Source organism: Silene latifolia, chromosome 5, assembly GCF_048544455.1.
Source record: "Silene latifolia isolate original U9 population chromosome 5, ASM4854445v1, whole genome shotgun sequence".
NCBI lineage: Eukaryota > Viridiplantae > Streptophyta > Magnoliopsida > Caryophyllales > Caryophyllaceae > Silene > Silene latifolia.
Genome location: NC_133530.1, coordinates 14,871,245 through 14,895,830, shown reverse-complemented (window position 1 = coordinate 14,895,830; position 24,586 = coordinate 14,871,245). Strand labels below are relative to the sequence as shown.

Genomic DNA, 24,586 nt, shown 5'->3' with positions numbered 1-24,586 from the left:
CCCGATCATTTGTTGTCCTTTTCCATTTTTGGGTGTCTCGGTCATTTGTTGTCCTTTCTATTTTAGGAATGAATTTGATGAACAATTAGTTCATTCACACTCAATTTGGTCTACATGTCATTTAGTAATTGGTTCTCTCCTCTTTTCTTGGTCTTTGTGCCAAAACCAAAAGACAACAAATGATCGGGACAGATGGAGTATTAGCATGACCCTAAGCTTGTATCTATGTCAACTTTTCCATTAAGTTGCTAACGGAAAGTGACGTGGTAGATTTAATTTTGAATTTTTCTATATTGTAACCCCATGTTTTAAAAAATTCTACATGATAACTCTATTTTTTTTACAAGACACGTAAGCTTAAAAACATACTTATTCAATTAATCGTTTTTCTCTCATTGTAACGATTAAACTAAAAATGTCAAATATCACCCATTTAATTAGTCTCCTTTCTTTCGCTCCTAGGGGTGCTTATTTTATAATTTAGAGGATCTTGTTAAAGGCTTTTTCAATATCGAAAGAAGATATTTCAATACTAATTGGCTTCATCAATCAACAAAATATGTGGCCATGACCAGTTTGTGTAAACCATTCGAATAATGCTAGGCTAGTTCGTGTTTCTCCCACAAATGGAGCAGATAAAAAAGAAATTTCTATTGCGCTTTTCTTGTCGAGATAAGAGATTTGAAAAAAATGGCAGAAACGGACAACCAAGCACACATTTATGGTTGTTTAAAGTTTCTTCGTTCTTAAATAATGTCAATTTTTTGTCATAATAAAAATCACTATTAATTGTCGTCGTTCTTCCCAACACCCTCATACCAACGTCTCCTTAAACGATCAGTATATTTCTTTTACGATGGCGGTATATGTCTTACATGAAAAATATTAAAAATATATTCTCCTTGTGGTTCGACCTCGACTACCCTACTACACTAGTTTAATTGAGTAAAATTGTTTGATTGGGGGAGTGCGACAAAGCCCACTATCACCATACATGTTTTATAATAATTATTATAATTATAATTATAATTATAATTGTAAGCAAAGCAATAATACAAGAGGAGGGCCAGAAGCATGATTATTTAGTTATTGGTATAATTAAGTAAAAGCTAGCATATATATAATTGCTAGATTAATAGCTAAGTGGCCTCCGTGTTTATGATAATCTTCATATAAGGCTGAAAGTGCCTACGACATTGGCCACCTCTGCATTCTCCTCATTGGTACTGATTTGGGCTTCGACTTTAGTCCGATAAACAAAGTCTATGTCATGAGAATATGCTGAGCTTTTGCTCAAAAACGTTTGAATTTGGTCGAATGTCAAATTATCAATGACGGATCTAGCGCCAGTAGTAGCGTACACCTGCAAAAAAGGAAACAATTATTAATTAGACGACGTGTATAATCATTTTTTTCTAAATTATCCTAAGAACCAAAACATTAATTAACAAATATATATAAAAACGATATCGTACATACCTTGTTTGGATTTTGACCAGTTTCAGTGTCAGCAGGAGCATCCCAAGCGAAAACCCAGGCACAGGGAAGGCCTTGGGAATTCTTACCATAATAGATAGCCGCGGCCGAGGAACCAGAATTGACATTTCCCGTAGTGTTAAACATACCAGACGTGTTTGGCTTAATAATAGGAGGGAAACGAGAAGTCCCAGACCAAATCATTGAACTACTGAATCTCAAATCATTTGAGGTTTGGTTAATCATGGTGACTTGTGTCCCAGTTTGAGTGTCTAAGCTTGTTGCCTTTTGCACTTGAGTTGAAGCCATAGTCTCTCGCTTCTTCTTTGCCTTAACTGTTAGTGTTATTTATCATCAACATAATTTACATATACATACCCAATTTAATCGTGTTCGTTCTCCTTTGATTTTGCCACAAAAAATAACGAAAGAGGAGAGGATAATTTTTAAACATAATTAATCGGATAACAATTTAATGATAGTCTTGCTTACAAATAGAATATAACAGCAAGCATCAATGAAATCAATTACCTCGACGAGTGCTGAATACTGATCGGTGTGATTGTCTTGCTTTCAAGGCTCTCTCTGTTGTTCTATGCCAACGCATTTGCATTTATATACTACTTCACCTTCTGTGCTTTGGAAAATCTCAAGGCATCATTTCCTTTAATTTAATCTTTTTATTCCTAACTTTATTAAGAATCAGAATATTTCTCGTCTTTTATTTTCCATGTGGAGAAGATGGAATAGCAAAAGTAGACCGTGTAAAATTGACTTGGTACGAATAACCCGACCTAACACCCAAATTTATGACCCGAGTTTGACCCGCCCTGAATTTACCCGACCCGAATATTTATTATTGCACAGTGATTATTTATTATCTATAAATAATTTGATAATAATTAACCCGAATATGATCTAAATCCAAAATAACCTGACTCGAACTCTTAAAAATATTTAATTGACTCAATTTGAACTAACCCAACGCGAACCTGACTCGTTTGTCAGGTTTAATCATAAGGAATCATTGCCTTTACCTTTACCTTTATATTTTTATTCTTTTAGCCTTATCAAGAATCAATATAATTCTCTTCAATCTATTCCTTTCCAAGTGGAGAATGTTTTAATTTTACATTTATTTATTTTGGAGCATTGTATCAATGGTCCTTTATTTTATACTCCCTCCGTACCATACAAATGATAACGTGGTAAAAAATGGGGATTTTAAGAAAAGAGGGTAAAAGAAGGGGTAAAGAGGGAAGAAAATAAGTGAGGTATGTAATTGTGGGTTTAATTGTGAGTTGGTAGGTGGGGTATGTAGTGGCATTTTATGTAAATATCAAATGGGTATAAGCATAATTTGGTAATGTTGTGGGCCAAATAAGGAATGTTACCATTGGTGTGGTACGACCATATTAGGCAAGTGTTACCATTGGTCTGGTACGGAGGTAGTAGTTGGTAGACTATACCACCAATTATATTACAACTAGACATATAATTTCTGAACTTAATAATAACACAAAATGACCCGCCTAAGGGAATTAGTGTGTCTTATTGGGGGTTTGTTGTGAAACTTAAAGTCAAGTTAATTGCAGCAGTGACCTTGAAAAACTGAGCCCAAAACCAAAACAAACAAACCAACAAAAACCCGATACAATTCATCAAGTTTTGTTGTCTAAAAACCTAGATCTATTCTCCACTTATGTCGAAAAAGGAAGATGCTACATATGGGTTTTTCCTAGAGCTGATAATGGGTCGGGCCTATGCGGGCTTGGGCCGGGTCGGGGTGATAAAAATGGCACACATGTGCGGGTTGGGCTGGACCGGGCCAAATGAGAGGGCCTATTTAGCGAGCCCAAGTCCGGCCCTTATGGCCTAAATCGGGCTTTTGGGCCTATATGGGCTTTTCGGGCCCTAAAATTTACGACTTGCCGAACGAGATAAGTAGTATAATACCTTCAACTTGTACTTTAAATGTGCACTTAGTATAAAAAATCGTACAAAGTATGATGAAATACATATGAATTAATCTCCAAAAATAGAATAAAAGACAATCATCGACACATTATAATGCTTAATCATATCTAGTAGATATGATTTATGTTACATGAACAACGCTTTTAAATCTCAATAAATATATACATGAGTTTATAAGGAATTATATATAAAATTTACGCTACTTAAACAAATTTTATAAGAAAAATATTCCTTAATTAATAAATATGAGCCGGGCCGGGCCAATATTTTGGCCAAATGCTTGGCCCAAACCCGACCTAAAAATACATTGGGCTTTTTTGGACCGGCCCATGGGCTTCTTTGGGTCAAAATAAAAGGCCCAAGCCCTTTAAAAAAGCGGGCTGGGCCGGGTCGGGCCAATGGGCCTGAGCCATTTGATCACCTCTAGTTTTTCCATATACAATCAATGACATTGTGACATATGTCAAATTATAGTTAACTTTCATTAGTTAGTTTAAGGTTAGGTTAGTAATTTAGCATATGTAGTTAAATTGTTAACTACATCTTAGTTTATGGAATTTTTTCATTTCTTTGTTTTATACATTAGATTTATTATCAAGTCACTCTAAAAAAGTTATTGATGAGGCTTGAACCCATTGACCTCTTGGTTCATATGACCTTGTTACTACCATTATGACACATTCATCTTATTGTCATTTTTGTATCTGTTTTTATATATATGTTTGTTAAGACATTTGTTACTACCATTTGTTGTCACACTTTTCGGGTCTCGGGTTATCTTATCAGTCGAGTCAGTTTTGTCAAGTCTAGTCCTATTCTTATTTTCCTAGTTTAGGAGTACGTTGTGGTTTACTCCCTTCGTCCTTCTGATTTGATTACCTATTTCATTTTAAAGTGTTTCAATTATGTATTTACCTTTTTATGTTGGAAAGATTTTTTTATGTGTAATTTGATCCTTCAATGGAAATATTGTCCATTTTTCATTATTAACTGCAATCGCAAATGGTTCTCTCATTCCTCTTTGGTCTTTGTGTCAAAAACAATGGATAACAAATGATAGGAGTACTCCCTCCATACCACACCAATGGTAACATTGAGAATCTTGGCACTATTTATGGTCGTAAGGAATCTTCGATATCAATACTATATATTAAATCCAGAAACCAAGGGACTTCAATGTAATTAAAGAAAGTTATACAAATTATATACTATATAGTTTTAAATCACTAGCACCGTGTGATGGACCCGATTAAAGGATCTCAATGCAAATATTATATAGTTTGGGTTAAAATTAAATTATATAAAAGCTTGGTAATTTTCCTAAACATTAGTAAGAGACTAAAACATGGTCAATTTCCTTAAAATAAAATAATTAACTAAGATGATCAATTTCCTTAAAATAAAATAATTAATTAAGATGGTCAATTTCAAGGAAACTAAAAGAAAGAAGATGCTTGGTAATTTTCCTAAATATTTATAGAATATTAGAACATGGTCACTTTCCTTAAAATAAAATAATTAATTAGTATAAACATGCACACTTATGGTATTAACTATTATCATCATAAAATTATATATTAAATTTAAAATTTATGCAATTTTATTAAACTTCATAGTTTATTGAATGTATTAATTATTTAACATAAAAAAATATAATATAAGTAGGTTATAAATAATTCAAGTTAGATTCCATAATACATAATATTGCATAATTCTTTCGAATTTAATTTAACGCATATATGTAATATATTTATATAAATATATAATCCTCTTAAAATTGCATGTCTAAGTAGTAAAAGTAACTTTGTCATTAATATGATAGTAATCACTCATTTGAATAGTAAAAGTAACAATATTATCGGCGAGATTAGTGAAAGTGGTAGAAACAACAACGGGAGTAGTAAAATAACCAATATTAATGCGACAATACTGAAAGTAACAATAATTACGGCGTGAGTAGTGAAATTATCATATTAATGCGGCAGAAGTGACCGTAACAATAGTTATGGCAGGAGTAGTGAAAGTGACAATGATTACGGGCAAGTAGTGAAATGTTGTTGAAATGTTATTACTATTGTTTCATTAATAAGAGTAAAATATTAATAGCGGGAGTAGTGAATTTGTCTCAAAATTTATTTCATCGTAATTTTAGAATATGTCATAGAAAAATATATTAATGATAAATTTATGGGTTAAGCAAGTTTAAGTAATTTTATTTAATAAAAAAAAAATTTTAATGGTAGGTAGAGGTAGCCCGAGCGAAGCCGGGCACCAATACTAGTTATTCTTAATCTATAAGACAAAATATAGTCATGTAAGATCTTGTTTGATTTATCGTCATGAATGCTATAAGAATATCAAATTTTTATAATTTTTAATAATGTGTAACTAAAGATAATCACGTTGCAAAACGTGTCTCAACAAGTGTGAAAAAGTCAATGTTACCATTGGTGTGGTATTGAGGGAGTACTACTTTACGTCTTTACTCACATATTCACATTTGAGTGTTTCACATTGGTAAATTGGGAAGGGGATTCACTACTTTACAAAAAAAAGCACAAATTCTTGTTTAAGATGAGTAATATATTAGTAATTTAAAACTAGAGCTGTTCCTGGGTTGTTCGGTACATTGAACCCGGTCCATCCTGCCCGCAAAATAAACGGGTACAGACAGTCATTTTAAGAAAAATACAAAGACCCAACCCATTAACCCGTTTCAACCCCGCTAACCTGCTTGTCCGGGCCTAAAATTTAGACGAAGGAAATAAAACGGATAAATCGCTACGCATGTATGTATAGATGCACCCACGTATCATAATTATTATTATTATTATATTAATGAAAAGTAAAGCAATACAAGAGAAGGGCTGGAAGCATGATTATTTAGTTGATTGCTATAATTAAGTAAAGCTAGCTAGCATATAATTGCTAAATTGATAGCAAAGTTGCTCCAGTATTTTTAGTTACTTGAATGCTTGATAGGAATATTATTATAGAAAATATTGGTAATCTTAAAGCAATTTATTGTCGTGACCGGCTCCGAAACCGGCTCCGACATAGGCCTTGTTTGGGAGCTTCTCATTGATAATGGCTTGAGCCGAAACTTGGGCAGCAGGGTCAAAGGTAAAAGAATGTTTTGAGCTTTCACTCAAAAAATGCCGGATTTCATTGTTTTCCAAATTATCAATTTGAGATTTAGAGCCACAAGTAACAAACACCTGCAAGAGGAAACAATTAAACTGGTTTAAATTCGTCAAACACCACTTTCTTCACAGTTAAATTAACTTTCGCTCATTCTTATTTCAAATTATTCCGTCAGAAGACCATTTTAATCAAAATCTTAAAGACGTGATGGTTGAGTCTTTATCAATAGTCTTAATGCACAGCTGCGTAAGCCCACCCATCGGGCATTCTTATATCCTACCCCCATGTGTAGGATACTACATACTCCCTCCAACCCCCCACTCCCCCACTCATCCTCAACTTCCTCCTTTTTTTTTTCCTTTTTTTCTTCTTTTACTTTTTTTTTTCTTTTAAAATTTTAAAAAAAAAATTAACTTCCATTTTTAAGAAAAGTTACCACGGTCATATTCAGTTTAAGTGTTACGTAGTGTTACATTCACGATATGACACTATTATATTCATTTTAAGTTTAGTGAATATGACAATATTTTTTACGAATATGTGCTTTAAAGTGCGATATTCACAATATGACACTATCATATTCACTTTCAGTTTAGTGAATATGACAGTGTAGTTTGATGAATATGTATTATGGGGTGTGATATTCATCCGATGGTTCTATTATATTCACTTTCACTTTAGTGAATATGACATTTATAGTTTAGTGAATATGACTTTATTTGTTCAAATATATTGAACAATAATCATGAACGTTTAATTTCATACCAAAATCGCATAATACAAAATAATTTAAGGAAAAAAAATTATGTGATATGATATGAATATGTCAATTACATTATGTGAATATGTGAGGAAAAATAAAACAAATAACAAAATATATCAAATATGATCTCAATTTGTAGAGGAATAAAAATTATGAATAATAATATATTTTTTATTATTTTCTAATTTATTAAATTTATAATTTATTTATTATAAGAAAAAAAATTAAAAAAAGGGAGTACCATGCACCATACTCCTGGATGCATGGTATAATTTACCCCCATCGGCCATACCATCTGCTCAAATGACACTTGTGAGTTTTTTTTTGGAGAGACTCAGATTTGAACTAGCGATCTTTTGATCAAGCTGATTTTTATACCATGTGAGAATATATTTACCTAAGGTTATGTTCTCTTGGATTTTTTTTAGTTTAGTTCGTCTCTATTTAGTACTTCAGTTCCGTTCAGCTCCATTAAATTCAGTTAAGTTTATATCAACTCTATTAAGTTCAGCTCTATTAAGTGTTTAATTTAGCTCTTTTCAGCCCAAGACATTTAAGTAAACTTTGATTCTATTATGGAACATTATACGAATTGCGGGTTGAATACTTGAATCATATACTGGTCCAGTTATATGGATCACAGGTAAGTTAAATTCATTGTTAAAAGTTACTCCACACACATGGTCATTTGTTTACCTTTATTTATGCTATAAAAACCCGAGTGAGTATGAGACCATTTGTGGTTGTAGTTAATAGATAATAGTCATTTGTTTACCTTTACTTATGCTATAAAAACATTAGTGAGTATGAGACCATTTGTGGTTGTAGTTAATAGATAATAAGTGGACAATATTAAAATTGGATGTTCGAATTGCCCATAAAAACCCTTTCAACATAGAAAGGTAAACAAATTAGTGAGATACTTTAAACTGAAATAGGTAAAAAAAAAAATGACCAGGAACGGAGGGAGTAGTTTCTGACGTCCCTTTTTACTAAGATAAAAAAAAAAAAGTAAAATCCCCTATCTACTAAAAGAATAGGTGGATCTAAAATTTTTCCCTCCAAAAAACATTTTCATAAATAAGGAAGATAATTGCAATTAAGTCCATTTACTAAATAAGGAAACTAATAATTATATTTTATTTCATTTAAATTATATTTTCATTAATAATAATCTTCTCATCAAATAATATTATTTTCACTAATAAACTCTAAACTATATTCTTTTAATTAAATATAAATAAAATTAATATAAAACTATAAATTGCTACATATTTTATTGATACTATTATTTGAGAATGATTACGTGTAAAAAAAACTGTAAATCGTTATTATTACTTTTGTGACAAAAACAATTAAGAGAATTTAAAAATTAAAATCATTAGCTTTGTGGTATTAAAAATATTTTGTTTAAATAATATTTCAGCACATTACTCAAATGCTCTCGATTAATTGTCAGTTAAAACTTTTTTTTTCTCAAAGCAAAATACAATGATGAGAAATATGGACAATTAATAAGATAGCACTATTATATAAGTAATTTATTAAAAATAAAATAAACATGAACAATTAATGAGATACCACTATTATATAAGTAATTTATTAAAAATAAAAAAACTCTATCTACGTGCATTTATTGCACGGGCTCTAAACTAGTTGAAGATTAAATAATACGACGTATTTGATATTTATATTTTAATTACATTCAATATTTAAGTTGTGTTCTTTTGGACATAATTTGAACTCTATTCAACTTAGTTCAGTTTCATCAAGTTCAGTTCATTTCAGTTCTTTAAAATTAACTCTTATTTCAATTCAGTTCAATTCAATTCAACTCCATTAAGTTCAGTTCAGTTCAGCACCATTAAATTTAGTTCAGCTGAGCTTCTTTCAGCCGAAAAAACAGGGTCTTTTTGTACTTGCATTAAAACAACATAAAAATTAAATATTTTGATAATTATATGATTATTAAATAATAGAAAATATATTTTAATTATAATTCATTTTTGTTTTTATTTGTATGTTTTATATTCAGATGATCACATCTAATATAACTCGTCTTTGGCTCATTAGATAATGGTACTAATCTCACTAGCCAATTCCTAAATTTTAGACGGAGTAATACGTACTAAAACGTAACAACCAAAACTTTAAACAATAAACAAATACTCCGTATAGAACTGATATTGTACATTCGTACCTTGTTTGGTTTCCGTTCACTTTCAGCAGGAGCATCCCAAGCTAAAACCCAGGCACAGGGCTGCCCAGTGAGATTAGTACCATTATAGATGACTGCGGCAGTAGACCCGAAATCTCCATCGGCCAAATGGTTAAAAATAACTTTCTGGTTTGGCCAAATAGTATCAGGGTAACCCGGATAAGCGGGAGTCCCAGACCAATTGATTTGACGACCCAATGTCATAACACTTTTGGTTTGGTTAACCACGACCACTTGCGCTCCATTTTGGGGCTGTTTTACTTCCTTATTGTCTGAGCTTGTTGCCTTTTGCACCTGAATCGAAGCCATGCTCGCTCGCTTTCTGTTATTTAGCAGAAACATAATCACATATTTTAGTTGCGAACTGGAACTGTAGATAATATCAGTAAGTGGATTATACATCTGATGTACTACATCAAATGATATAGTTTTTGAGCATTAACATAAAGTTTTTGAGTTTTGTTTTAAAAATTATGAATTTTATTAGAAAGTTTTTGAGTTCATTCAATTCAACATAAAATTAAAAAAATTTCAATATAACTCAAAAACATTACATATAAGCTCAGAAAAATTTGAGTTTTGACGTTACAAAACTAACATGTAATTTTTAAACTTTATAAAGCTCGAAAAAAATACACAAAAACTCAAATATATATGGAGTCTATGTAATACATCTGATGTATAATCTTTTTTCTCTAAATAATACTCCTTACTTGGTTTCGTCCCATGTTAGGGGTAACTGTTTACGAAATACATCTCATTTTCTTAATTAGTACGAGTATTCCCTATGTAATATATTTGCATTTGCGATATTGACAAAATGAGAAGAAGGTTCACTATTATACGGAGTATGAATTAAGCTGTTATTCCTTCTATTACGATTGTTTTAATGATAAAATCTACGGATTAACATGCATCAATACGATAATTACCTCGACGATTACTGAATACTGATCCGTGTGATTGTATTGCTTTCAAGTCTGCCTGTGTTGTTCTACGCCATCCCATTTGCATTTATATACTACTTCTATCTTACGTGCCTTGAAATATCTTAAGGCATCATTGCCTTTAAATTTAATCATTTTATTCGTTTACCTAATATTTATCAAGAATCAGTATAATTCTCTAATCTTTTATCCCCCATGTGGAGGAGGTTGAATATCAGAGGACAGAGGGCATCATTGCCTTTATCTTAATATTTTTATTCCTCTACCCTCATCGAGAATCAATAAAATTCTCTTCAATCTATTACGGAGTATTAAGTGGAGCACTAAAATTTTGGAGAGGGTCTCTCCTTAAATTATTGAGAGCCAATCTTTCGTACTTAATATGGCAAAATCAACCCGACTCGATTGATCCGATCTGAAAAGACTGACCCGAGATATGAAGTGACCCGAAAACCCCAATTGACCCGACCCAACCCGAATATGACCCGAGCTTTCTTGACCCGTAACTGACCCGACCCGAAAATGTCCCGATCCGAAACCACCAAATCCGAAAATGAACTGACAAAATATAACTTTAATTGAAACGAAAAGACTTGAAATGACTATTTCTCTATTATTCATTAACCCGAAAATGACCCGACCCCAAACAAACCGACCCGCTAGACCCGACCAACAAATCCGAAATAGACCCGAAACCCGAAATAACCCGTCCCGACCCGAATTAACCCGAAATCAATAAGAGACCGGAACTGACCCGACCCGAACCCGACCCGTTGACCCGTTTTGCCAGGTCCACGTGATACTCATTTTTTTTCGTGACCCTTTTATTGTTGATCGTAACATTGTAATTTCGTACTTATTTACATAATAAATGTATCTAGTTTATTTTTATTCATGATTTGTACCTATTTATTACTTTTAGTACAATTTTTTCGTAAAAGTGTAAAATAGTCTCTCAAAAAACTTACTAAGAGACCATTTCTCGGAAGACTTACTCAGGAAAATGTCATACTTTTTTATCGAGTATTTTAAATGATAAAATAACGTGAAATAAATTTCATTATTTTATAAGCGACTAAATTATTTCTCCTATCTAGAGGTGGCAAACGGGTCAATCGGATCAGTTTCGGTTCAGATTCTTTCGGATCGGGTTGTTTCGGTTTATCTTTTTTTTTTCGATTTCAGTTTGGTTCAACTCGGGTTGGATTAAGCTTTCACTTTTAATCGGTTGTAGATATTTTGGGTCGGTTCAGGTTCGAGTTGGGTCAATATCGGTGCAAACAAGGTTCGAGTCGGGTCAATATCGGAGCAGATGAGATTCGAGTCAGGCCATAATCGGATCGGATGTCAAGGGATTAGGTCTTTAGTCAAAACGTTGGATATAATACGAATAATTTTTTTTAAAAACTAATAGATAATATTTTTTTGTATAACTACGATATAATATTAATTCATTGACATCAAATGAGTGACACTCATGTACAAAAAGACATCCTAGATGTGACGCCTATGTACATTCGGTTCAGTTTGGGTGTCAATGTTGGGTTTATGTCATCAATATACGGGTTGAAATCTGTTCAGGTATATATCGGTTCGGATTAAAACATATCAGGTTAAAACAGTTCAGGTTCATTCGATCTTGGGTCTATTTTGGATATTACAAATTCGGTTTAATTTCGAATCAATTCAGGTCGATTTAGGTTTCGGGGTGAAATTCAGTTATACCTTTCAAGTGTACGATCAGGTGTCAATTCAGGTATTTTCGATCGATTTTTCGGGTTCGATATACTTTTACCAGGTCTACTCCTATCACTAATCACTAATTGATTTTGAAATCAAACATTCTCGAACTTGTAAAGCAGGCTTTCGCACCTCTTTTTAGGTGTGTCCTATTTAGACCTGACAGTGGTTATTTGGATCGGATCATTTTCGGGTTAATAATTATGGGGTTGGATCAGTTTTGGACCAAATCGCGTTGAATCGAGTCATTTCGAGTCAGGTCGTTTGGATCACGTTGGGTTAGGATTTTTCTTAAAATAAGTCATTTTGAGTTATTTCGGGTCACTTCAAGACGAGTAATTTTGGATCGGGCTATTTTAGGGTCAAGTCAGTTCGCGCTGTCCAGTCAAGTTCGGGTCACACTTTTCGAGTCGGGCTAGCCTTATCAGGTTGAGTCAGTTCCGTTCTAATCCTATTCATATTTCTCTAGTTTAGGAGTTGTGGTTTACTCCCCTCTTTATTGTGATTTGATTACCTATTTCATTTTAGAGTGTTTCAATTATTTGTTACTTTTTTATGTTGGGAAGATTTTTTTAGAGTAAATTATCAATTACACCCACGCTTAATCAGGTTTTTTACATTTACTCCCATGTAATTTTTTTTTTAAATTACACCCAAATTAATACCTCCGTTTGTAAATTGCACCCAATGCCATTTTCAGGTAGAAAAATTTATAAAATGACGAATTTGCCCCCGCATCTATTCTTCCTCAATCCTCCTCCATTTACCAGAACTTCCCCTTTCTCGCCTCTACTCCCTTCAATTCATCTCCATCAACATTAAGCTTCACTTAATTTTCCTCCATTTCCCCCCTTTAAACCTTCGATCATTATTCTAATTATTCATTTACCTTATGAATTTTGTAGTTTTTTTTTTCTCCATTGTAAATTGGGGCTTTCGTAATTCCTGGGCAAACATTGGTGTTTATAGCAACTTCTTCATTATTAATTGGAGAAAAAAGGTGACAACTTTTTACTTATGGATTAACACAAATTTCACAAGTTTGGTCTAATTGTTAAACCAATGTTATTTTTGAGATGCCCAGATGGTTTAGTTCGATCTGGGTTTGGTGTTTTGGTGTGGAAAGGGAAGATTAATGGTGTTGACCAAGATTTGTAATGTTTATGATTTGTAGCTTCTGGATTTTCGTCAACAAATCGCCGAAACTGCTCTCAAACAACACAACATCAACAACACTATGCTTAGGAAGAACCGAATTGAAAATTATAATTGCTTGGCATTAATCGAATGAGAATGAATGAGAATGAAGAGAATGAGAAAGATATAGAAGAATGAAGAGAATGAATGAGGAGAAAAAAAACAAGCTGATGAGAAGTATGCTTCATAAAAGAAGAAGAAAAGAAGGGCAAAATCGTCCTAAAATCAATGTATTAACCCAAAAAATTTCAAATTTGACGGAAAAGTGGCCTGAATCCGATATTGGGTGCAATTTATAAACGGAGTTATTAATTTGGGTGTAATTTAAAAAAAAAAAATTTGACGTGGGAGTAAATGTAAAAAAGCGGATTAAGCATGGGTGTAATTGATAATTTACTCATTTTTTTATGTGTAATTTAATCCTTTAATAATGGAAATATTGTCCACTTGTCATTTACTAATTCAAACCACAAATGGTTCTCTTCCCCCTCTTTGATCTTTGTGCCCAAAACAAAGCAAACAAATGATACTTTAGGAAGTACTACTACTACTTTACTCACATAGTCACATTTCAGTGTTTCACATTGGTAAAATGAGATAGGGATTCACTGCTTTATAAAAGAAGCACAAATCCTTGTTTAAGACGGTAATATATTAGTAATATAAAACAAGTCAAGTGTGGACGATGACAAAGGGAGGATGCTTAGGGATTAACAAAAGGTTTGAGCTATATATGCAAGTTGATGTATATTTGACCCGTTTTTATCTTAAAACTTACATTGCAGTTGTAGAAAGGACTTAATGTAAATGAAGGGGCTACTTCTCATATTTACGAATTAGTTTTAGGATGAAATTAAATATCCTTAGACTTACGAAGTGAATATCTCCTTGTTATGGGTCGGGTTATATCAGGTTCCGGTTGTTTAAGGTCAATGACAAGTTCAGGTCAATTACAGTTCTTGTCAGATTATCATCGGTCGGGTCATTATCAGATGACAAGTTGGGTCTTGTTTGGTCAGTATCGCGTCAGGTTATTAGCATATATTTTATCTTATATAAGTAATTTCAGCTAAAACAATGTATAAGTGTATCTATTTTAATTTTCAGTGAAAACAATTAAGAAAAATGTCAATTTAGTCATCAATCAGATGGAATTAATTAATTACGCGTCAAGAGTCTGGTCAAGTTGATACAAGTCTGGTTCGCGTTGCAACAAATTTAGTTGTGATTTATTAATTAGTTTAGCCTCGAGTTAGGCCGATTTCAGTTCATCCAAATTTTTTTATCAGGTCGGTTTAAAGCGGTTTGGTTCGAGTTAGTGGGTTGGGCCCATAGACAAATGGGTTAGCGGGTTTGGGCCGGGTTAGTGGGTTGGACCTTTGTATTTTTCTTAAAATGCCTTGTCGGTACCCGTTTATTTAGCGGGCGGGATGGGTCGGGTTCAATGGACAGGACGACCCATGAACAACTCTAAGCAAAGCTCACATCAAAGTTGATTTGACTGTTCAAATATTTATAAACACTACTCACTCCACCCGGTCATTTGTTGTCCTATTTGATTTTAGAGTATCTCAGTCAATTGTTATTCTTTCTATTTTAGGATTGTATTTAATGAGCAATTTAATCTTTCATACTCAACTTGGTCGGCTTGTAATCTACCTCTTTATTTTTTCTTGGTCTTTGTGTCAAAATTAAAGAATAACAATTAAATGAGATAATTCTGATCCACTTGTCATCTTATAAGTATTGCACATGACACCAATATTTCGGGGACAGCCCTGGCATGGAATTACTTTTACCAAGATTTACAAGAAATTAATACTAAATAACCGTATTTAACCCAATTGGGAAACTGCGCGTGGTTCAACAACAAGTTTATATAAAAAGACCGTCTTATTATACAAGTACTTGTATAGGTAGGACATAACACATGACATACCCCAAAATAGAAATGGATACTCCATGTAATATTATATTATATTATATAACTTGAATTGAAAGTACAGCAATACAAGACGAGGGTCAAAACATGCTTATTTAGTTATCATTATAAGACTAGAACTAGGTTGATAGTTAATTGGCCCTCATTATTTATAATGACTTGAATGCTTAGTACGAATCGTATATGTGGACAGCCTTAAGGAATAAGGCTGAATATGGCTTCAACAGTGGCCTTGTTTGGGATACTCTCATTGATCGTGGCGGTGGTGCTTGTCTTGGTAGCAGGGTCTGTGGCGTTGGACTCTGATGTACTAGCACTCAGAGACAGACGGATTTGGTTGAAGTCCAAATGATCAATGAATGGTTTCACCCCACAAACAACGTAAACCTGTAAAATGAAAATCTCGCGTTATGATATAAATCATTTACGGTGTGCATAAAAATTTATACTCCCTCCTATTCACTATTTTCTTCCTTATTTCCTTATTCGGATTATTCAGGTTTTCTTCTCTATTTTCTTTTTTTGGTTGATTTATGTGGTCCAAATTCATTTGTATGTGGGGTGGTGTGTTTTGTGTGGTCCAAATTCACTTTTTTATTTCTTGTGCAAAAAGGAAAGGGGGAGAAAATGGTGAATAAGAGAGAGTATAAGACTGAAAAATGTGTACAACAATATATACGAAGCATATAATAATAATAATAATAATAATAATAATAATAATAATAATAATAATAATAATAATAATAATAATAACCGTAATAAGGGTTTTTCTAACCTATGCCCACTAGGCATAGGATAAGAAACCCAAAATAGAAAGTAATAAATGTATTTTCTTGTAAATAAAAGTAAAAGTAGTTGATATTGCAATTTCCCATACAAATATCATTTATTTATTTCCTTTTTGGGTTTCTTATCCTATGCCTAGTGAGCATAGGTTAGAAAAACTGTAATAATAATAATAATAATAATAATAATAATAATAATAATAATAAAATAAGTATGTACCTTGTTTGGTGACTGCTGGGTATAAGCAGGAGCATCCCAGGCCAAAACCCAACCACAAGGAACGCCTGCGGCATTGGTACCAGTATAAACGACTGCAGCCCTGGAACCAAAATCACCATCGCTCAAATGGGCAAAAGTAACCGACTCTCCGGGCCGAATTGTCTGAGGTAAGCTAGTAGCAACATTACCAGACCAATCTTTTGATCGATCAAGTGTCATCACATCCGAAGTTTGGTTAGTCATCGAGACTTGTGCCCCATTCTGCGCCTGTACCTTGGCTGAAGCCATTTCTTGCTTACGATTTGGTCTTAACTGTTATTTGTCAAATACGGAGTACATAGTCAATAGCAGTAATACTATAATCACGATGCAAAATTTAATGTAATACTAAGAGCATGTACTATAGAGAGGAGCTTTTGATCCTCTTAATTTTCTTCTTCCCTTCTATTTTATTGACACCTCATTCACTTTTTAACCACCTCATTTTCCACTATCTTCATCCTCTTCCTCTATATTTTTCTTATATTTTTCCACAATAGAGAGGAAAGCTTCCTCTTCCTCTTATATTAATCACTACACACTAACTTTTTTTTTTTAAAAAATATAAGAAAATAATAATATATGACAATAATGATTGGTTGAATAGCACAAGGGCCAAGACACAACTTCCTCTAAAATTAGAGGAAGTCTTCTTCATCCTCTTACTAAGAGAATCCTCTACATTAGTTCCACAATAGAGAGGACTTCCTCTAAGAGGAGAGAGTGTGCTAAGAGGAGGCACAATCCTCTCTATTGTACATGCTCTAATAAGGTAAACAAGAAAACAAATCGATATTTTTTTATTGACCCGATCGTGACATTTTGAAGTAGTCATTACCTGAGGGAGTACCGATCCGTGTAAATGACTTGATTTCAAGGCTGTGTTGCACTACATATGCTAACCCATTTCCTTGCATTTATATAGTACAACATCTTCCATGCGTTGGAAATTGGAATATAACAAGGCATCATTGCCTTCAAAATTGATCTTTTTTATTCCTTTACTCTTATCTAGAATCAGAATCACTTTTTTTTTTTCTCTATATAATTCTTCATGTCGAGAATTTATTTTCTTTTCTCTTGGGTGGGAATTTGTAGTGGGGTCCGTGATTATTGGTTCACGCACTAAGTGTTAAAAGTGTTCCGGGTGTGATTACGGAGCAGTGTTGTTACCACGTAAGCTTTGCTGAATGATGACTTTGCTTGACTCTTCCTTTCGGCCTCTCCTGAAACAATGAACAAACTGAGGGCTCGGCTTGGTACCGAGCGTACTCACTCCGACGCTCAAGTCAGTAAACTTAAAGGGATTAAGTTGTGTGTTACTTGGCAAAGTATATTGTAGAGAGATAAGGGAGTTTATACCAGATTAGTGTACTGTGAGATGTTTAGGTTATATTTCGGATCCTTTCCTCAATGAGGGTTGAGGAGTATTTATAGACTTTCACCTTTTGTCACGTAGTGGCCAAGTGGCCAAGTGGCTAGCAGGTGGAAAGACCGTTCTACCCTCGGTCGATGGACCCATGGCAGCCTAGAGGGGTCTTGGATATGAGTACGCGGATATGTATCCCTACGGCTAGTTGTCCTAGCCGGGACCCAAGTGACAGCCGACAGCCGGGTCGGCTAGGGTCATGCGATACGTTGACTTCTTGTGGATATCTTTGACCTTGCTCAATATGTTGACTTTCGGTCGGGGGTGCGAGAATATGCCCCATCAATTTGCCCCCAGCGTAGTCTATGCCGTGGTATGGACCTTCGATGAGTGTTGAGCGTATTCTGCGCAAGTAAAAAAATTTCGCCCCGGCTTCTTCTTCCTCGGCTTGGTTACGCTCGGTCGTATCAAGCATCCCCCCCACATGGATGTGTAAAGGGCATCAAATGTGGAAAAGAAAATGGCGCTGGCCGAGACCGAGGTTGTGAGTGTCGTGTGCTTTTGATTGCCCCCAGCCGGTGCTACCAAGCTCGGTTGATCAGCGGGCCGTTTGGCAAGTAGATACCAAGGATCGTGTTGAAGAAGATACGTCGATTGGCATTCTGTCAAGGAGCGTGTTGAAGAAGTCTTGTAACTGTTTGTCGATTGACATTCCATGGCTGCATGCTTGACACGTGGCTCGGCGTTGATTGGTTGACGCCTCATGGGCTTAGCTCTGATTGGTCGGATTAAGTGGGCTTTGCTCTATAAATAGGGCAGTTACAACCTCATTTTGGCCTTCCAAATTTCATTTTCTCAAAAAATTTCCTCTTGTTTAGTTTTTCTTTCGCAGAGTTCCTTTCCCTTTCTAATTTCTCGAAGCGTTACTCGGTGTAACATTTCCTTCCAAGGTAATCAAACAAATTCCTCAATCTTTTTCCTAGTTAAATATTCGTTGTCATGTCTTCTGCTGATGCCGGACCTAGTAATCCTGCGCCGGGGGGCTCCCCGTCACGTCTTGATGAAGAGGAGGCACTGGCCGCCATCCCGATAAGGTCCGGGGGCCCTAGGTCTCCTTCTCCTGAGGTTGACGATCAGTATTTGGATGGTTTCTCGGATGATGATGATGATGTTGATGATGACGGTGATGATGAGGAAAGGACTCATTCCGATGAGGAGAGGCCGCATCTCTTGGATCACGGCGACGCCTGTAAGATCAGTCCTGATCGTGCTTGGACAAACAAGTTCGCCAGTTGTTCTGGTTCTGAATTTTTTGAACATCATTTCTCCTTCGGCAGGGAGTATAAAATGGTTATCCCCAAGGAGGGTCAAGCGGTCTGTTGCCCTCCCAAGGGCTGTATCGGCGTGTACATCAGACACCTGGAGTATGGGCTCCGGTTTCCTCTGAATGGATACGTTACGGCCATCATTAAAGCCATGAATGTCGCCGTGGCTCAACTGCATCCGTTGGCCATTTGGACTATAGTTGGCTTTGTGTGGCTCTGTCTCTTTAAAAAGGAGGCCCCAACGGTTAACTTGTTCCGCCGGCTTCATCACCTTCGGCCGTCAACCCCTGGTGGCACGGGGTGGTACAGCGTGCAGACAGAGCCGAGTTATATCTCCGTCTCTAAGCTTACTTCCTGCAAGGACTGGAAGGCGCGGTGGGTGTACGTCGAGGTTCCGGAGGATTATCCACTGCCCCTGTCCTTCCAGCACCGTGTCAATTTGCGGTGTGAGAGTCGGGGGGAGCGTGATAAATATGTCTCCCGGAATAAGCTTAAGATGGACGCCTTTAGGGTCCATCTTAATGAGGACGAAAGGCGGGCAATGAAGCTGTTTGAGGCTGAGAAGGATGGGACGCCGAAGGGATGGATGCCCCCGACGCAGATCATTCTTCAGGATGAGCTGCTCTGCCACGTCGGCCTCATACCGGCCCTCGAACAGGGTGAGTGGGGTCGGTGTGAGGCCCATCTCTGCTTTTAATGTTTCTGTTTTTGAACTTTGATTTATTTCTTTTACTTAACTCTTGCTTCGTTTCCTTTGCAGACCGTTTTGGCTCGGATCTGTCTGAGGATATCCTCAAGAGGTTGGGACTCGACAAGGACGGGAAAGTTGTTGATTTGCATCCTAAGGCCGAGACACGTGATCGCAGACCGGCGCCAAACGACCTCATGGATCAGCAGTTGAAGGCCCTAGATGCGACGGCGGCCCAGGCGAAGGTTGCCAGTAAAGTGCCGCGCCGTAAACCAAAGGCAACGTCCATGGCGGCGACGGCGTCAACTTCAGTTCAACCTTCAATCCCTGCGGTCCAAAAGGAGAAGGTGGTGGTCGTCGACATTACCGATGAGGAGGTCACCGTAGCAGAGGAATCTCCTCTTTTACGTAAGAGGAAAGAGACGGCGTCTGCTCGCTTTGCCCATCGCTACCGAGGCCGGCAAAGAAATGGGTCCTCCAACCAAGAAGGCCAAGCCTGGTACAGATCTAACCTGTGGCTCAGATTTAGCTGGTTCATTAGGCGTTCCTGATGACAGGCTCTCTGGCATGTCAATGAACGTTGACATGGATGCTTTGTCCGAATTTTTTGTAGATCAACCGCCGCCATCTACCGGTCCCTCTGAACGGCGATCAAAGAAGCAGTCTGTGCAGACGGGTGATAAGAATACCGCCGTCGTCTCCTCCTCCCCGAAGCCTTCCCCCGCCCAGATTAGGAAGATGCTGGCGAAGTGGGCTGACATGGCCGGTGCTCATATTATGGAGCAAGAAAAGGTCATGGCCGAAGTCGCCCCCACGCTTGAGCGGCTCGAGCTTGAGCTCGGCTCGCTGCGAAGAAGAAGGAAGCCGAGAGGGCCAAGGTCGAGGCTGAAAAGGCGGTCCTTGCTGAGCGAAAACTTAGGGAGGACGCCGAAAAGGCGGTCCCTTCTTTGAGAGAGCCAAGGTTGAGGCTGCGAGGCCGGTCTTTGCTAAGCTTTGGAGGAGCGTGACAAGCTTCAGTCCCTTCGATTTTCTTTGTTGAGAAGAGGGAGGAATGGAAGTCCCTGTATACGGCCCAGGCGAAGGCGCATCGGAACACGAGGGCTATCATCGCCCAGAGGGAGTTGGACATTGAGACGCTCCAAAGCGTCGTCCTCCCTAACATGTGCGCCCAATACCGGGACTTGGCCGAAGAAGCCGCCAGGGAAGTGATCGGAGAGCTCTTTCCTGAAGGCTCCTTCCCGTGGCAAAAATTTGACGAGCTGTTTGATGTTAATCTTGATGATAAGGCGAAGGCTGCGGAGGCGAAGGCTGCGGAGGAGGCAGAGGTGAAGAAGGAGAAAGAGGAGGCCGCGGAGAAGGCGGCCCGTGCTGAAAAGGTGAAGGCGGCCAGAGAGGAAGCTGAGAGGGCAAAGGCAGCTGAAGCTGCCCAGTCGGCTTCTGGGTCGCCCACTGATGGTGATGCTGCTACCGCTGCTGATGGCGGGCAGAAGCAGGCATAGGGAGACGGGCGGTCGTTACCAGATTCACCCGGCATCTCGGATAGCTTCAGCTGTTCGGGGGCCAACTATTGAGCCTTTCCTTCCTGCCATCTTTTGGCACTTCATGCCTTATGTCTGTACCCTTTTGCTGTTCTTTCTTTTTTGTAAACCTTGGTAGGTAGTGTTTAGGCTATCCCTATGGGGACGGCCGTCGACTTCTTTCTTGTATTACCTGTAAATATTTTTAATAAGAGTTTGTTTACTTTGCCTCTGGCTTGGCCGAGGTCTTTTTCTCATTTTTGTCTGAGTTGTCTTCTTACGTTATTAATTGAGCGCTTCTTTTTCTGTTTCTACCATCGGCTTGGCCGTGGCAGTTAGAATGCGTATCTCAACTGTACTTAACGTTTTTTAAACATGTTGGCATGTCGGTCGCTTCCTCCACCGCCCGAGGCGGTCAGATTTGCTATCCCAACCACCGTTGTAAACATGTTAGCGTATCGGCCATTGTGTCCCCGTCACTCTCGGTGAGGCAATCGGGTTAACGGCTCGACAACGTTCGTATCTGTAGACGTGTTGATCGCTTCCTCTTTCACTCTCGGTCTGGCCGAGGCGTCCGATTTGCGTTTCTCAACCGTACTTATACGTTCCTAAGCATGCTGGTCGTTGTGGCGAGTAACAACTTGCTGTTGGCAATCGCGTTTCCCTCGTCACTCCCGGCTTTGGCCGAGGCAACCGAGTTTACGTTTCGACTGCTTTCCGTATATGTAGACATATTGATCGCTTCCTCTGCCACTCCCGGATTGGCCGGGGCAGTCAGATTTGCGTCTCAACAGTGTTTGTTTTTTTTTTTGTAAGGGATTTAACTAGCTTTTAGTATCTAGTTTCCCACAGACGGCGCCAATTGTTCCGGGTGTGATTACGGAGCAGTGTTGTTACCACGTAAGCTTTGCTGAATGATGACTTTGCTTGACTCTTTCTTTCGGCCTCTCCTGAAACAATGAACAAACTGAGGGCTCGGCTTGGTACCGAGCGTACTCACTCCGACGCTCAAGTCAGTAAACTTAAAGGGATTAAGTTGTGTGTTACTTGGCAAAGTATATTGTAGAGAGATAAGGGAGTTTATACCAGTTTAGTGTACTGTGAGATGTTTAGGTTATATTTCGGATCCTTTCCTCAATGAGGGTTGAGGAGTATTTATAGACTTTCACCTTTTGTCACGTAGTGGCCAAGTGGCCAAGTGGCTAGCAGGTGGAAAGACCGTTCTACCCTCGGTCGATGGACCCATGGCAGGCCGGCCGAGGGGTCTTGGATATGAGTACGCGGATATGTATCCCGGCTGGCTAGTTGTCCTAGCGGGACCCAAGTGACAGCCGACAGCCGGGCTCGGCTAGGGTCAGTTCGATACGTTGACTTCTTTGTGGATATCTTTGACCTTGCTCAATATGTTGACTCGGTCAGCGGGTGCAAAATATGCCCCATCAAAAAGTATAAAATCGATCTTGCCCCCTCCCCTCCTCAATTCCATGTGGAATATTAGCACCAGATAGATCAGCAGTTATATTCATGCTTTAAGTCTACAAGACATAATCATCTATTTGAGCTTTTAGTTGAGATAGTTTCTTGACACTAAGTACCAAACTATTGTAGGAATAATTTGATGATATTATCATGAAGTCTCTCATTGTAAGATGCTTCATGATGTTTTTAAACCTTTGCTTTAATGTTTGTGTGTGATGTGTTGACACATGTTACTATTAGAACGCTTGGCTTACACCCCTTTCCCATGCTTATTGACGGTTGTGTTATAGACGAAAGTATGACATGTGTGTATTAAATGGTTGTTGAATCATGCTTGGTTTGATCGTATTGGCTACTCTTGTCCCTTATATTTTCACATACCTTGTAATTTAATGTATGTTGAAGTCGTTATGGGTAAGTCTCATATGTTCTGATAATTAATCTTGATTTCTCTCATTTTCATTTGTACCTTGGTTGGTATGTGCGTCAAGCTTCTGATTTGAGTTCACTCGATCATGGTACGATATGTGTACCATGCTTTGAGTGAAGTTAGTGTTTAACGATAGTGGGTGATGCAATGGACGCCTAACGTTGATCGACCAAGCCGTCAAATGTTGTACTTGTGCGAATTGTTGTCATTGTGTATTGATCACTAACTTGGCCTGTTTTCCCTCTCTTTCGGACATTTGGTTATGGTATATGGTTCCCATGTTTCCTATTAAAAGTTACTCAACCTTTGGTTGCGGTTTTTTTGGTGTGTGGAAAAAACGGACATAATTAAATTAAACCAGCGAGTTTAAGTACATCATGGCGGAGGGTCGGGAGGAAGAGGCGCACATGCCGAAATGTAATCAATGTTACAAGAGTCTAAAACAAAGGGTGGGGCAAAATCCCACACAAAATAACCGTTACATGAACTAATGTCTTTGCTTGAAACCTTGGCAATTGCGTCCGCCACTTTGTTAGCCGACCTCTTCTCAAAAACAAGCTTCAAGCGAGGTGAGGCTTTTAATTGTTCCCTACACTCAAGTATAATATTAGTATATGGTCCGCAAGGGGGATCACGGCTCAAAATAGCATCAATGGCATTAAAACAATCTGAAGCATGTTGGGACTGGATGGCATTAATGGCATTAGTATATGGACAGCATTTCTGTGGCCTCTGCTGCCATTAAGAGCAAATATTTGAATACCTCCTCTACCCCCTTCAGGTCTGGTTCCCACATCTGGAAGAATGTTGGGACTGGATGACCAATCCTTAAGAACCACCTTACATGGTCTATTGGTGATGGTTCCACCATTTTCCTATGGAATGATCATTGGTCTAGCCTTGGAACCCTTAGGAGCATTATCTCCGGCCCTCTCACCTCCCTTTCTTCTGAAGCTAGACTCAGCACCATCATATCCAATGGACAATGGTCCCTTGAGTCCCCTGAATTCATTCTCCCTGACCGCTTTATTGAGATCATCCGAGCCATCCCTCTCCCCTCCTCCATTACGTCTGATGTCCTCACCACCTCCCTTGCTCCGAAAAAAAAATTCTCCCTTGGCTCCACCTATGTGTCACTCTTCGCTCTTTCCCCCCGCCCCCCTTCCTTCTCCGATGAACCTTCTGTGGTTGTGGGGTCTTCGCACCCAGCCTAAGATCGAACTTTTCTTATGGCTTGCTTGGTGGGACAAACTCCCACATAATCTCACTCTACATAAAAGATATATCCTCCTTTCTCCTTGTTGCATGTTGTGCGATAGCCCTTCTCTTA

At 37.5% G+C, this 24,586-nt stretch overlaps 3 protein-coding genes across 4 annotated transcripts in view; all 3 read right to left on the bottom strand.

Annotated features, from left to right (window-relative positions):
* Window positions 1–1,065: 1,065 nt before the first annotated feature.
* On the bottom strand, window positions 1,066–2,107 carry LOC141655933 (jasmonate-induced protein homolog). The gene is made up of 3 exons (XM_074462923.1): window positions 2,008–2,107; window positions 1,480–1,811; window positions 1,066–1,363 (listed from the first exon to the last, which is right to left on the bottom strand). Exons 1-3 carry the CDS (start codon window positions 2,087–2,089, stop codon window positions 1,169–1,171), a joined length of 609 nt encoding a protein of 202 aa, XP_074319024.1. The 5' UTR covers window positions 2,090–2,107; the 3' UTR covers window positions 1,066–1,168.
* A 3,911-nt stretch (window positions 2,108–6,018) lies between these two features.
* The window catches only part of LOC141656799 (jasmonate-induced protein homolog), a 239,665-nt gene continuing 221,097 nt past the window's right edge, over window positions 6,019–24,586 (bottom strand). For both annotated transcript variants that reach the window (XM_074463852.1, XM_074463853.1), the window contains 3 exons: window positions 10,511–10,543; window positions 9,561–9,900; window positions 6,019–6,671 (listed from right to left, as the gene is read on the bottom strand). In XM_074463852.1, the coding sequence (XP_074319953.1) occupies window positions 6,465–6,671; window positions 9,561–9,887 (534 nt within the window). In that variant the 5' untranslated portion in view covers window positions 9,888–9,900; window positions 10,511–10,543 and the 3' untranslated portion in view covers window positions 6,019–6,464. The remainder of the gene's footprint in view (window positions 6,672–9,560; window positions 9,901–10,510; window positions 10,544–24,586) is intronic.
* LOC141656809 (jasmonate-induced protein homolog) lies at window positions 15,385–17,388 on the bottom strand. Its single transcript, XM_074463865.1, has 3 exons — window positions 17,287–17,388; window positions 16,410–16,721; window positions 15,385–15,791 (listed from the first exon to the last, which is right to left on the bottom strand). The coding sequence occupies exons 2-3, from the start codon at window positions 16,695–16,697 to the stop codon at window positions 15,600–15,602; spliced, it is 480 nt and encodes a 159-aa protein (XP_074319966.1). The 5' UTR covers window positions 16,698–16,721; window positions 17,287–17,388; the 3' UTR covers window positions 15,385–15,599.